We start from the raw sequence: 14,397 nt of genomic DNA, 5'->3' as shown, positions 1-14,397 counted from the left end.
ATAAGATAATGTGTCTAGAGTGCTTTGCAAACTTTAGTAATTATAATAATCATTTTATAGAGCATCTTAAGGTTTGCAAAAGCACTTTACAGATATTATATCCTTCTTTCCTCCCAATAATTCTGGGATGTAAAGTGCTATTATTAGCTCCATTTAATAAATGAGGAAATTGAGGCAAATAGACATTGATTTGTCCAGGATCACGCAGCTAGAAAGTGTTTGAAGACATTGAATTCCAGATGCCCTAAACCTGGGTCCAGTGCTCTATCTACTGTGATACCTAGATGTATACGTGACATTAGCAATCTTTGGCTCACTTTTGTGAATACACTTTAAGAGATTCAGAAACAACAACAAAAAAGCACATAGTAGGTGTTAATAATAAGGGCTCATTAAATGAATAGACAAAGTAAGAAAGTGATGGGTCAGGTGAAAGACTAGTCTTTGGCATTTTTATTTTATCTAATTCTGATATTCTCAGTTTTCAGTCACCTTGAATCTTTCTTAGGGTTAAAGCTATTAAGAAATTTCACCTCAATTTTGTCTCTGACTTTTCTGGTAACTTCATTTTAGCCTTTAACTATTTGCTTGAAACAAATGGGGGAAAGGGTGTTAATTTATCCTGTGAGTATTCTCCATTAGGCTTTTGAAAACTCTTTTTTCATTCTTGCCTTCTATGGATCTGTTGATTTTTTTTTTTCATTTCCCAGAAGAAAAAAAATACTTTGTTTCTGTTGTTTCTCCTAGGTAGCCCTCAAAGTGGAGCAGCATGTTCTAACTGTAGAATCAGAAGACTGTAATTCCAATTCTATACTTGCCTGATATACTACCTAGCTCAATATGAAGTCACCCTAGGCCTTGGTATCTCTCTCTGAAAAATAAAGGGTTTGGATTTCAATGCCCTCTGAGACCCCTTTCTGTTCTAAATCTATAATAAATTATGACGGGGAGAAGAAACATTATGGGACTATGTCATAGCTGCATTTGCAGACTCTGATGCTATTTTTTCAACCAGGATAACATTTTCTCTGGCAACTAAATTTACTAACCCACACAAATCTCTTTCCTACTTCTCCTGAAGGATTTTTGTTTATTTGTTTTTTTTTCCTTCTTCTATCAGCTAGAACAGTCTATTGAACTTTCCAGTCTAGCCTCTGCCAAGCTTACTTTTAATTCTTAAATGGGTCATGCTCTTTTTATTTTCAAACATTTAAAAATACATCTGAAAATCATTGAATAGTTTTTTCCAGTGGTGAAATAGTGATTTCCTCACTCCACATAGTAATAGAGTTCTTTTGTGAGTGTACTTTAAGGGATTTGGGAGGGGGAGAGAGAGAGAGAGAGAGAGAGAGAGAGAGAGAGAGAGAGAGAGAGAGAGAGAGAGAGAGAGAGACAGAGACAGAGACAGAGACAGAGACAGAGACAGAGACAGAGACAGAGACAGAGACAGAGGGAGGGAGGAGGGGCATAAAATTAAAGGGTATAAACATCAGCCAGCCATTCACAATGTGTGTTTAGTTAATCTCACTGCCAAAACCTACAAGAACATGCCAGTCTGATTGCTGTAAAAAATGGAATCCATCCTCTTCCTCCTTCTACTAGGCAAATTAGTTAAAGAGAGAGAGAGGTTTATATAGGCTAAAATAATCCTTTGCCTTCTTGCCAAATATTCTAGAATTTTCCATTTATGTGTTGATTATTTCATTTTCCTTTGTATTCTTCAGTTTTTCTAGACATCCCTTTTATTTATGTACTAAAATATTAGGACTATGTTCACTACATTAATCCTAAGGATTTTTATTTACTCTTTCATACTCTACTTAACATAAACTTTTTTTTTTTAAATTCCTGACATCCTCCTGTATTCAGTTCCCATTTCCCATTCTCAAGAAATAGGACTGGAAGAGACCCCGGGTTAACAAACTGTTGCCTCTGTATGAGACCTGCAAACTCTCCAAACCAATCACTGACCTAGTCTTGGAAGCCTCCAATCAGAAACATGCTGTAACTTCTCCATGTGAACTCTTGCAGTGTATAAGTGCATACTCTCCATGCCCTTTCCCTGCTCATGTCTAGCTCTGCAGCTCACTGCTTCTTGGCTTTTTAATTTGCCTGGCTTCTTCTTCTGGTCTGGGACTTCTTTCTTCACTTACAGGTGGGCTTTCCCCCCTCTCTTCTCCAGGACTAAAGTTGGGGAGAGAGAGTTCTTCTTTGAAGTGGCAGGATGGTGAGGGAAGCAGAACTCTTCTGGCAATCTTGCTGCTTCTTAATCTCTGGACATCCTCACCAGGTAGGTATGACTGATGGAGTCTGGTGACATTTCTGACCTAAACAATTCATTTATTCCCCTGCAAATGCTTCCATAATACTTAGAAAACAGTTTTGATCCCCTTAATTTTGCCCGGCTGAGATTTTCTCTGACTGTTTATTAGCAGGTCACTAGAGGGCTCCCAGGAGTTAGAAATGGTAGAATGTACTTTCAAATGAAACCTAGTCTATCCAGTGGGGCTTTTTGTTTCACAATTCAAAAAAGACGTTTTGTCTTTTATAATATGCATATAAAAAGATAGATGAAGTTATTAAGAGTATATGGCCAACTAGTCTTTTATAACCAATTGCCTTTGCATTTATCAAGTTTTCAAAGGGCTGGATGGAAACATTTGAAATGGGGAGTATTCTTGGCCATGAAATGTGCTCTACTTCAGCCTTTAGAAAGTTCTTTGCGTTAGTGTCAGGGACTTCTACTTTCCTGAGCAAAGCATGGGACCAGCTGCCTAGGTAAGACTGCTTATTACTTTTTTTCCTCTAATAATGGAAAGAAAATTAGGTCAATGCTCCCTCTTATTTTCTTTCAATTAGTTTTGGAGAACAGGAAAGGAATAATAATAGTAATAACCATAATATATTTTTTTCAAAAAACCAGCTGGATTTTTGTGTGACTGAATAGGAGAAAAATGTAACTGATCATAGTATGTGGCTTCAGGCTACTGTACCAAGCTATTTTAATTTAAGGTAAAGAAGAAAATGTTGAGAAACCTATGTCCCAGAAGAAAAAAAAGACTGTATATTCCTGAAAATTTAAGTGTTTATATGTGGGGCTATTTTTCTGTTACAGCAGCACATCTATAAAAAAAAGAAAAAAGAAAAGAAACTGTCCATTACTTGTCTCATGTACTTTCTGGAACTAAAAGGAGAAGTGCTTGACAGTCACATTCAGGACAAAAATAAATGATTTTGGTTTGGCAGTGGCAGTCTAGTCTTTGATGTGGGTTTTCTATTTTAACTGGGATTTGGGAACTGCTTTATATCATATCTGCACTTGAATCTTGGGATTTTCATTTGCTTTCTTCTCTATTTTTTTTTCAACAATTAGTGGGTATATTTATGAAAGGAAAAGAGTGTCAGTTTCAACTCCTTTCCTCCTAGAGGGGAGGAACTGGAGTGGCGTGAGCTGGTGACTCAGTTAACTCTGTTTCCATTCATTCTCAGAAACAAATCACACTTCCCTTGGGGAGGCTGATAAGGAGCCAGGAGCTTGTTGTGGCCGAGTGGCACAGTCATTAAGACATTCCCAGCCCCATCACCAACCTTTTCCTTCCTCCACTACTCACTGGAGATTACTTGAGAATCAAAGAAGAGGGTCTGCTGAATGCTGGAAAGCATGTATCATCCCAGCCAGGGCAGTCTGCGGGCTTTAAAGTCTCTTCACCATGCGGATGCACCGAAGAAATGACCTGCCCAGACAAGCCAGGCCAACTCATAAACTGGTTTGTCTGCTCCTTGTGCATCCCGAGGGTGCTGAGGCTTTGGAGTAGCAGGCGCCCGAGGACCAGGAGAAATCTGTTGCTAGGAACTGCCTGTGCTCTTTACCTGGGCTTCCTGGTGAGCCAGGTTGGGCATGTGTCACTGCAGCATCGAAGGGCACCACAAAAGGGCCCCCACCGGAATCTGGATGCTGCTGGGACATCCTTCCTGGAGCTGCCATTGGATGGCACACTGGCACCCCCTGAGAGCCAGGGGAACGGGACCACCCTGCAACCCAACGTGGTCTATATCACGCTACGCTCCAAGAGGAGCAAGCCTGCTAACATTCGAGGGACAGTGAAGCCCAAACGCAGGAAAAAATATGCCCTGGCCTCCTTACCCCAGAGACAGGAGATGTGGACTAAGCCGTCCATCCAGCCCCATGGGCTGGCACTGGCAGCAGATGCCAATGTCCCTGGGCATCCGCACAAGGAACAGGTGGACAGGGATTGGGGGCAGACCTGGAGACTGGCCCAGGGACCCGATCTCCAATTGCCCAGGACTGCAGAGAGCAACATTAGGATATACAGTGAGAGTGCCCCCCCTTGGTTGAGCAAAGAAGACATCTATGGGATGCGCCTACTGGCTGACAGTGCTATTGGAGACATCCAAGAATTACAGTCTCTGACTGGAGCTCGCTTGTTGGTGCTGGAGGGGAACCCAAGGAACATATGGCCTTCTTGTGGCACCAGTCCTTGTGGCTTGCTTAAGAGACCCCTGGACATGAGTGAAGTGTTTGCTTTCCACTTGGACCGCATCCTGGGCCTTAACAGAACCCTGCCATCTGTGAGCAGGAAATCTGAGTTCATTCAAGGTAACTTTTTTTTTCCACATTAATGATCCTTTTGGAGCTTCTGGGGCTTTGAATAGATTTTTTCCCCTTCTCTGTCTTTCTCTTTATTTTTGTAAATGGTCTTCCCATTCATATTTCTCCACTGGCCTGTAGCAACAGCAGCAGAATGTCTTTCAATAGAGTTACCATTCATTAGAATCTTAGTAGACTATGAGAGTTTCATAGAAGTTTGGTTCTGAAGGAAAAAAAAAATTGAACCCATATTGGTTAATTGGGTAACCCTAGAGATCTCAGGCTCATTCCCATGTGTTATTATATCCAGGGGCAATTTGGGAGGGCAGAGGGGGAAGGGTTGGTGTCTGCTCTAATGAACAACTTGGGGGCAGAGTTCATTGTTTTTGTATTAATTTTGTATTTACTAACGATAGAATGGGAGAGAATTAAGTTCAACCTACAGTGCCATAGATTTGAGCAAGATACAAAGAAGAATTTGCTGGAAATGTTAATAGATTAAACCATCAAAGAACATGAACAAATCTACATCAAATAGCTCAAATCTTTCAAAGATGTCATTTTTCTAATGTGGGGACTATTTTTTAACAGGTGCCAAGGAGAATGCCTCCATCATTTAGTAGTCTTGGTTAGAAAGTTTCTGTGTCTGAAAAATGTATCTGCTTGAAGCCAACTTAGTCATGAACTTCTCCAAACTTAATGAAGTTGGGCTAATTATATGAGACCTTTCCAATTAATATCTCCTGCCTGATTTTTCTAACAGAATGTCAGACTGGGTTTTCGAGTCATATAATCTCATTTTATAGTTGAGGAAATTGAGCCTGAAATAATTTGCCCAGGGTTAACTAGTAGTCTTAGATGTGGATTTGAACCAGTGTTTTTGGATTTTAGAACCTTAGATTCATTCCTCTTTGGTGCTCTGTGTTCCATTAATATAAATCTTTTAAAGATCAAGGCTACCTTCATACCACTCATTGAAGAATATTAGTGTAGGATGGTTGGACTGGGCATTGATACTCCTGGGAATCCAGTCCCCAAAACTTACTCTATTTGGGGCCCTTATTAGTCTTTTCTTCCACATATTTGTATGTTTTCAGAACCCTTCCATCCACACTATTTCATTTGATCTTTATTGTCCTAAAAGGGTAGTTTTACTTTTTGGACCACTTTTGGTAGTTAAAAAGCAAGAGAATGAATTAGTTTAATTCTCAAAGTTCCTTTCATGAGTGATTCCAGATTTGTAATTTTTTTTTTCTGGAGGTAGAGTAGACCCTTTCTCTGGGCTGGATAACTTTTTGGTATAATCCAGGAAAGAACCAACCATTGCAAATGGAGAAAACTATAGGTAAGAGGGCTATATCACTGCCACAAGAGTCCATGGGATGCAATCAGACCACAAATCTGACCCAAGAAGTGGTTCTACAATGCTGATTCAAAGTAGGATGTTTCTGGTCAATGTGTTTATTTTTTTTTGGTGGGGGGGTGGTACAAGACTATACCCAGGGAGTCTACACTGAGCTTGGATTGAGTTAGAATTATTTCAAAGACCCTAAATCTGGTCAGATCCAGATTGCTTCCTTTAACTATCCCACCTTGAAATTATGATACATTTTGGGGAGAATCCCAGAGGATCATGATTTGAATAAATTGTAATTTTTATGAGGATGAGTTCTAGAGTTTAACTGCTACTCGAGAAGGCCTTAGGACTAGGTAGCTTGAATTCAGAATAGATATCCTTTGAGGCAACTGTTTGGAGTTGGGAGTTTCCTGGCAACCTTGATTCATATCAGTATGTTCTAGAGTTATGGAGTCATACTCTTGTCTTCTGACAAATATAGTAGAATGTGAAGGACTCTCCTGTCCAAAATGGATTTTGTTCAGCAAACAAAGCAATAAAAAACATTTGTTTATTCTGGTTTACTCACCTTGGATCATAACACCACTTTTGGGGATTAATGCTAAATGAGGATGCTTTGTTTTCAGTGTCATTCATTCTATGAAGGAGGGAAATCTCCCAAATCAAACAAGGACAAGGTCATAAACATATCAGTAGGGAGGACTTAATCATTACACTTTGACAAAGAGCACCTTCCAGCTGCAGGGGTCTTGGCACTTTCTCCTAGGGCCCCACATTCAGGAATTCAATAAATCAATGAATCAGCAAGCATTTATAAATCAATTACCATATAGCAGGCACTATGTTAAGAATTGTGGATACAAATAAAAGGCACAGAGAGTTCCTTCTCTTAATGAGCTTATAGTCTAATGGAGGAAAAAAGTATGTACATCAACTGTTACATACAAGATGAATCAATGAATCCTGAGTAGTTTTGCATAGCTTTAAAAAAAGAAATAAAGAAAAACCCTGAACTTCTTTCTTAGAATCTATACTATGTATTAGTTCTAAGACAGAAGAGTGGTAAGGGCTGGGCAATGGGGATTAAGTGACTTTCTCAGGGTCACACAGCTAGGAAGTATTTGAGGCCAGATTGGAGCCTAGGACTTCTCATCTTCAGGCTTGGCTCTCTATCCACTGAGCCACCTTGTTGCCTCCTTATAGTAGCTTTTGAGGAGAAGACTTCAGCATCTAAGAACTGGAAAAGAACTTTTAGAAAAGATGCCACTTATGTTGAATATTAAAAGAAGTCATAGATTCTATGATCCTGAAGTGAGAAGGAAGAACATTTTAGACCTGAGGGATAACCAGTGTAATGTCCTAGAGGTGGGAGATGGAATATATGTATGTAAGAGACAATAAAATAGACTAAAATTGCCAGATTATAGATTTCATGGAGGAGAGTAATATAGTCAGAGAATGGCAAAAGGACAGGTTGCGAAGAGCATTAAATGACAGAGAAATTAATATTTAATCCTAGAGGTAGTCAGTAGTCATTGGATTTCACTGAGTTGTAGGTGGAGGTGCCAAGAAGGTAACAGGCTTTAGAGAAATAACTTTGGCAGGTTGGTAGCACATGGATTGGGATGAGGAGGTACTTGAGGTTGGCCATCCAATTGAAAGTTTATTTCAGTGTCCCAGGTAGGTAGTGATGTTGACCTGATGTAAAGCCATAGCTAAGTGAGTAAAGAGAAGGAGACAAAAGATGAAAGGTGGAGAGAAAGTAATTATAAGATTTGGCCAATGTTTGGATATGTAGATTGAAAAAGATTTAAATGGGGAGTCAAGGTTAACAGTGAGCATGCAAGTCTGTGTGGTTGAAATGATGATAATTCTCTCAAAAGAAACAGGGAAGCTTTGAAGAAGTGTAGATTGGAAGGGGAAGGGGAGTTGTGTTTTACACATATTGATTTTGAGATGACTGAGACATCCAGTTTGAAATATCCAATTGCAGTTTGAGATGATCAACTAAAACTTAGGAGACTGAAAATGGAAATGTGGTCCTTAGAATCTTCAGCACAGAGTTAAAAATCATGTTCTTTGTGAGTTGATGAGCTCCTCAAAAGGCATGTTCAGGTGAAGAGAAGAGGTCCTAGGATAGAATTTTGAGAATACTCATAGAAGGCATGATATAGATGATAGCCTAACAAAGGAGGCTGGGAAGGAATGATGAGACAGGTAGGAGGAGAACCAGGGAAAGTAATGCCATGAAAATCCAGAGGAGAGGATGGGGGGGGGGAGTATCAAAAAACTGCACAGATGGGCAAAAAATATTGGAATTGATAAAGGACCATTAGATTTGACAACTGGTCATCTTGATCTCTGATTAGTGACAATTGATTGTTGATAACTAGAGAAAACTCTTTCAGTTGAGCAGTTGATAACTAGAGAAAACTCTTTCAGTTGAGCAGTCAGAGTACAAAAGATTATGAAGAGAGTGAGAAGAAGAATGAAGGTAAGATTTTTTTTCTTGAAATTTGCTAAGAAAAGGAGAAGGGTTTGAGGGATTGTAGAAATTAGAGAATTTTTTAGGGATATGGAAACTTAAGCATGTCTGTTACAGTTAATAAGGTTCTGAGGCATAACCTGAACTTGGGTCTTTCTGATCTTAAGTTTAGCACTGTCCACTAGGCTGCCTAGATTTCTATGTATCAGTATGCTTACAATTGCACACATACAATGAAAGTTAGCCACTTAACCAATTAAAAGTTCCTTTTAATAGTTCTTTTTTTCTGAGAGTTATACCCCTGACTTTATCACAGAGAAGAGAAAGGATATATTTATTCAGAAGCTGAATGAAAGGAAGAAGGAAAGCTGTGAAAGCATCATACTTGGCATTGTAGGAGGAGGCTCTGGTTGCTATAAAATTCATCAGCTGTCACTGGGCAGATTTCTTTGTGTGTGTGTATGTGTGTCTGTCTGTCTATCTGTTTCTTCTCGTATTGAACCCGTGATTTCATTGACATAGAGAACTCCAGGTAAGAAAATCTATTCTACAGGTAATTTATAATGTCAGAGATTTCCCTGGAGCCTGAGGATAAATTCTTTGCCCAAGTTACCCTGTCAGAGCTTCCTGATTCCAAGCTAGCTTTCTCTCCACTCCATCCTGCCTCATCTCATCCTTTAGACAATTCCTCATCTTACATTTCTTTATTCACTAGTTTACTAAAGGAACTGAAATTCAGCCTCCAGGAAAATGTTTTAAGTTGATCTTTGAAATGATGAATTTGCATCTTCAGCTGTAAAATTGTAGCACAAGAGAGTTACAGTTAGAAATCAGCTTTAGGGATTATAATCCATGGTATACAACTGTAACTTGCAATTTTGGGGCTTGGGGTAAGCAATTTGAAGCACGTGAATGGGTGTGTGTGTGTGCATGTGCACGTGTGTGTACTGGAAGGAGTTCTAAAGTCAGATAAGGTAGGTTTAAGTACCCCCTTTGATGCTCATTGCTTTTGTACCCTTGTACTTTAGACAAGCTCATTAACCTTTCTGGGCCTTAGTAAAATGAGATGGTTGGATTAGATGACCACTGAAGTCTCTTCCAGCTTTAGATCTCTGATAATATTATCCTTGGGACACCAGGAAGCTGGCGTATGAGAGGATAGGACTAGGCGAGAGGAATTCATTTGGGGCAAAGGGACCTGGGAAAGAAATTCCTGTAATTCCCTGTTTTAACCAATTTTTCTCATTAATTACCCATTGTCAAACCCAGCTATTTTAGGCTGCTAAAGGACTGCATATACTGCTAATGTCCACTAAATTTCTGTGGTCTGAGCCAAAACCCTAGTATTGTTTTAATTTATACATTAAATGAAGGTTTTTATTTTAGGGTCAGAGAGGTGATTGCATAATAGATTTCCTAGTAGGGACCCCTGACAAAGTTAGGTTTGATCCTCATATTTGATACATAAACAGAGGGATAGAGAAGCTAAATACCTTTCCCAAACTCATGCAGTTGGGAATAAGCTCAGAGCTGGAATCTGAATTCAGGTCTGATGATTCCAAGTTCAGCCCTCTTTCTACTACAACTACTACTACCATATCTTCATTTTTCCTACTTATTCTCATATAAACTTAATCCATTTTGACATTCAATATTCACGATACCTATATGCTAGGAAGAAAGGCAAATAAATACATTAGAAATATGTGTTTTTATTTAAAAGAATAATGCAATTTAAAAAGCCAGAACTTGCTTATATTACTTGTAATTTGCTTGTATTATTTGTATTATTGGTGTAGAAAACTAAAATTTTCTCAACAATGTTGACTTGTTACAGTATGTCACAAGTATGGGTGTCAAATCAAGGACAGTGCACTTGCTTCTGTAGAGATCATGACAAGGCTCATCTGATGCTTTCTTTCACATTTCTAACAATAGATGATTTTTTTGAAAAATAAAAATATTTTCAAGTAACTTGAAATTTAATTAGGAAAAGATAAAGTTGACAATAGATGACCTTGCAAAAGCCAAGAACAAGGGATATTAAAATAAGGTTGTCCCACCCCCTTTGTGAACTATTTAGTAATCCTGCCAAAGCTTCCCCTAGTAGTCTGTTTAACAGTGTAAATGAATCTCAAGGGGTACTGCTGGGGCTGACTTGAAGCATTCCACTATTATTCATACCCAGCGTGGAAGATACATGATGCATGTGCTATTTTTAGGATGAGGCTTTATGGCCATGGAGCTGTCATGTTAAATGAAGGTGGCCAGTTCTAGGAATTCTGTATGTCATGGCTGCTTAGCTGACAAACCACAGGCACCCCACAAGCTCTTATCAAGAATCTCACTATTTCCCAACCTGTCGTACACTTTCTCGTTATGTTAGAAGAGAAAATCATCCTGGATTTTTTTTCTCCTTACTCTCCCCTTCTTCCCTCACCTGAGTAGCTTCCGATAAAAGAACAATCCGTTGCTAGGTGATGGTAGAGGAGAAAAGAGAATCGTGTAGTTTGGTCTTGGTTCACGTGGTTTCCAGGATGACAAGTGAGTCCAGAAGAACATAGAGGAGTTTTTGAAAATAGCCCTAATGTTGCTATACTTTCAGAAACATGGTGGCTCGCCCAAACTTGCAAACTACTTTGACTTAATTGGGTCCAAGCAATTTGCAGTGTGACTTTGTATAAAGTTATTTTTTGTCACGGACAATGGCCATACCTTTGTTTTGGGTCTTCCTGCTATTTCTTAGCACTAGGGAACCAGAACCAGAGGACCTTTGCCTTTCAGGCCCTCAAGGAGACAAAGTTCATTCAATAATTCATTAAGTGTATATTAAGTGCATGGTGTATGACTTAGGTGGTGGGGCTACAAAAGCAGAAGCAAAAGAGTCTCTATCCTCAAGAAATTTACATTCTACTTGGAATGTTATAAAAAGTGTGCAAAAGTGAAAAACAAAGGATATACGATTACAAAGAAATTTCAAGGGCAAGAAAGAAGAGTGGGGAGATCAGAAAAGGTCTCATGCAAGGAAAAGACTTTAATATTAGTAAAGTCTTATTTGCCTACTCGAGGCCTCTACTGTGATGATTTTGGGGAGGTCTGGCATGGAGACTATGTTCTGTTCCCTTCTGAAGTCAAGTATTTTCTTCCATTTTGCAGAGGGGAAAAATTGAAACACAGGAAGCCAGGGAATTTCCATAGCCAGGGAGGAAGTCAGAGATTGATGTGGAGAACAGAAGTTCTTGCCTGTTGGGCCAGTTTCTGAACAGGGAAAATGATTTCATTTTAAAAGCAGATAATTTAGTTTGCTTTCAAATTTTAAAAAAAAAACAATAGAGCACTTAACTCCTTTTCTTTGGCCATTTTTATAAGAATACCCTGTAGATCTCCTAAATTGGATAAGCCATGAATTCATCATACACTGCTTAGGAACATTTATAATTGGGGGAATGTATCTGAGCATATCAAAGCCATCTGTGACCAAGGTATACTAAAATTTCCAATATCCTTAATGGACTAAAGGGCTTAGTTGCTTAGGTTGGGGGTAACATTCAGCATTTTGTCTTATCCTTTTTTGTTCTTTTTTAAAACTCTTACTTTCTGTTTTAGAATAAATACCAAGTATAAAATCCAAGAAAAGCCACAAGGGATAGGCATTTGGGGTTAAGTGACTTGACCAAGGACACACAGCTAAGGCATATCTGAGGCCAAATTTAAACCAAAGCCCTTCTAACTCTGGGTTTTGGCTCTCTAACCATTATGCAATCCTTTAAAAAAATTTAAACTAATGACCATATAATCACCCTCCCAGATCTTTGTATTTCAAAAAATACTTTTATAGTTATTATTTTATTTGTTCTTCCAAAAACCCTATGAGTAAGAACAAGAATTATCTTTCTCCTACTTTCCATGTAAGAAAACTGAAGCACATACAAAGATTAAAGGACTGGCCTTTGACCACTTCCCAAGTAAATGGTGAGGTCAAGACTTGAATCAGATCCTTCAGTTCCTAGTCAAATGTTCTTTCCTACCAGATCCCATTCTATACCACACACCCCAGTTCTTTCATGAACTCCAGATTGTTCTTGTTTGCAACTGTATTATATCACTGGGTGGCTATTTTTGAGGCATTACTCAATACATCATTCTTGCAGGGGGGAAGATTTTTCTTCTTTACTTTTTTCCATTTGTAGATGGCTAGAGAATGGTCTCCTCTTCCTGGAATGATGCTTTTGCCAAAGTGAAAGAAGCATATCTCACTCAGGCTGGAATGTGAAAATATGCTGGATGCTGTCACAAAGTGGGCTAAAGCCTACATGTTTGGTTCAGCAGACAAAAGTCTTTATTCTGATCTCCTTTTCCCAATTCTGGTGACATACATCATTTTGACCTCTTAGGATTTAATTAATTCATCAACCATGGAAATGACTTGTTTCTTTCATTCCTCCAGGCTTCAATACACTTTCCAAAGATTTGCCCAAATCCCTGTGGCTCTAGAACAAGTAGATGCAAAGTTCATCTCATCTCTGAAATTTCTCTAAATTTACATTCACATTGATTTGAATCTTGAAAGTCTAAACCACCCTCCCTCCTGATCACCCTCAAGTTTGCCATTTTTTCCAAGAGAAGAGTGCTGAGAGAGTTTATCTGCTTCTTTATGCTCTTGCCTAATATTTTTGTTTAAATGTCAGTGTGATTGTGATAAGCACTGTAGAAAAAGAGAGATAGATGATGCTGTGGAGCTCATCAACAATTAGGGAACTACTCCATTATCATTGGAGCCGCATAATGGATTGACAATTGCCATCCACAATTAGGGAATAGCTACATTATCGTCAGGACCCTGTAATGGATTATTGACAATTGCCTCAGAGTCCCACAGAACTCATTTTCTATAATGAAAATTTGCCATAGTTTTCATTTGTCCTTATCTATTTCTCTTCCTGAGCTTTGCAAAGTTGTTTTTTAATGAAGGGCGATGAGCAATGTTGTCGCTTTCTAATTTGTCATGTTCAAACAGAGGCTGGGAATTTGGCACATGTGGTAAAAAGGGCTTCTCATGAAAGCTCTTAGAATTTTTTTTATAACTGAATCTACTCATTGTGAAATGCAGACATGAATATTCCCGGTTATATTCAACATGCTTAGCATTCACCTAGAGTTTGGTGTAATCTAAGAGCCAATGTTCAAAGCAAAGGATATGGATGCTAAAGTCAGGCAAAGGACAGTGAGCTTACTGATTTTTCTTTCTGAATTAAAAAATGATTTTTTTAAATAAAAAATTTTTAATAAATTTTTAATAAAATATTTTTATATTTTTTATAAAAAATAATGAATCCCACTAAGCTGCTCTGTGGCTTAAATGACAGAGAACTGATTTTGGATATTCAGCAAGACCTAGGTTCAGGTCTTGCACTGAGATGAGGGTTCAGAGGATCATAGATTTAGAGCTGGAAGGGATATTAGAGATCATCTAGCCCAGCTTCATCATTTTACAGAGGAGGAAACTGAGGTCCAGAGACATTAAGTGATTTGCCCAAAGTAACCCAGGTTGCAGAGTTGAGATTCAAACACAGATCCTCAGATTTTCAACCTCACATTCTTTCCATTATATCATGTATGACAGGTTATTTAACCACTCAGTGACCAAGGCAACTGCATAAGAAATCATATATATTAAAGGGAAGTTGCCCATTTGCTTCTTTAGAGGCATTTTTCACACTGGAAATTTACCGCGTTGATGAGAATTTATTAGCATTTGTATCTTCATAACAACCTGGTGTGGGAGGTACTATTATTGTCACTCCCAATTTAAAGCTGGAAAATGGGCCAAAAGAGGATGAATGACTTTACCACGGTTAATCTAGTAGATGCCTGAGGCAGTTTTGGAATTTAGACTCTCTTGAGTTAGTGTCTAGGACTCTATCCACTGTGCCACCTACCACAGTT

At 38.7% G+C, this 14,397-nt stretch overlaps 1 protein-coding gene across 6 annotated transcripts in view; it reads left to right on the top strand.

Moving 5' to 3' along the window:
- The window catches only part of GASK1B (golgi associated kinase 1B), a 68,262-nt gene that overhangs the window by 20,257 nt on the left and 33,608 nt on the right, over positions 1-14,397 (top strand). For 5 of the 6 annotated variants that reach the window (XM_056802815.1, XM_056802813.1, XM_056802814.1 and 2 more), the window contains 2 exons: positions 2,183-2,290; positions 3,490-4,618. In XM_056802815.1, coding sequence (XP_056658793.1) covers positions 3,730-4,618 — 889 coding nt within the window. In that variant the 5' untranslated portion in view covers positions 2,183-2,290; positions 3,490-3,729. Of the gene's footprint in view, positions 1-2,182; positions 2,291-2,635; positions 2,779-3,489; positions 4,619-14,397 lie in introns of all 6 variants that reach the window. The other variant, XM_056802812.1, reaches the window with a different exon arrangement.

The sequence above is a fragment of the Monodelphis domestica genome, chromosome 6 (genome assembly GCF_027887165.1).
Source record: "Monodelphis domestica isolate mMonDom1 chromosome 6, mMonDom1.pri, whole genome shotgun sequence".
NCBI lineage: Eukaryota > Metazoa > Chordata > Mammalia > Didelphimorphia > Didelphidae > Monodelphis > Monodelphis domestica.
The sequence above is the reverse complement of the archived record's forward strand: the minus strand, read 5'-3'. Positions and strand labels throughout refer to the sequence as shown.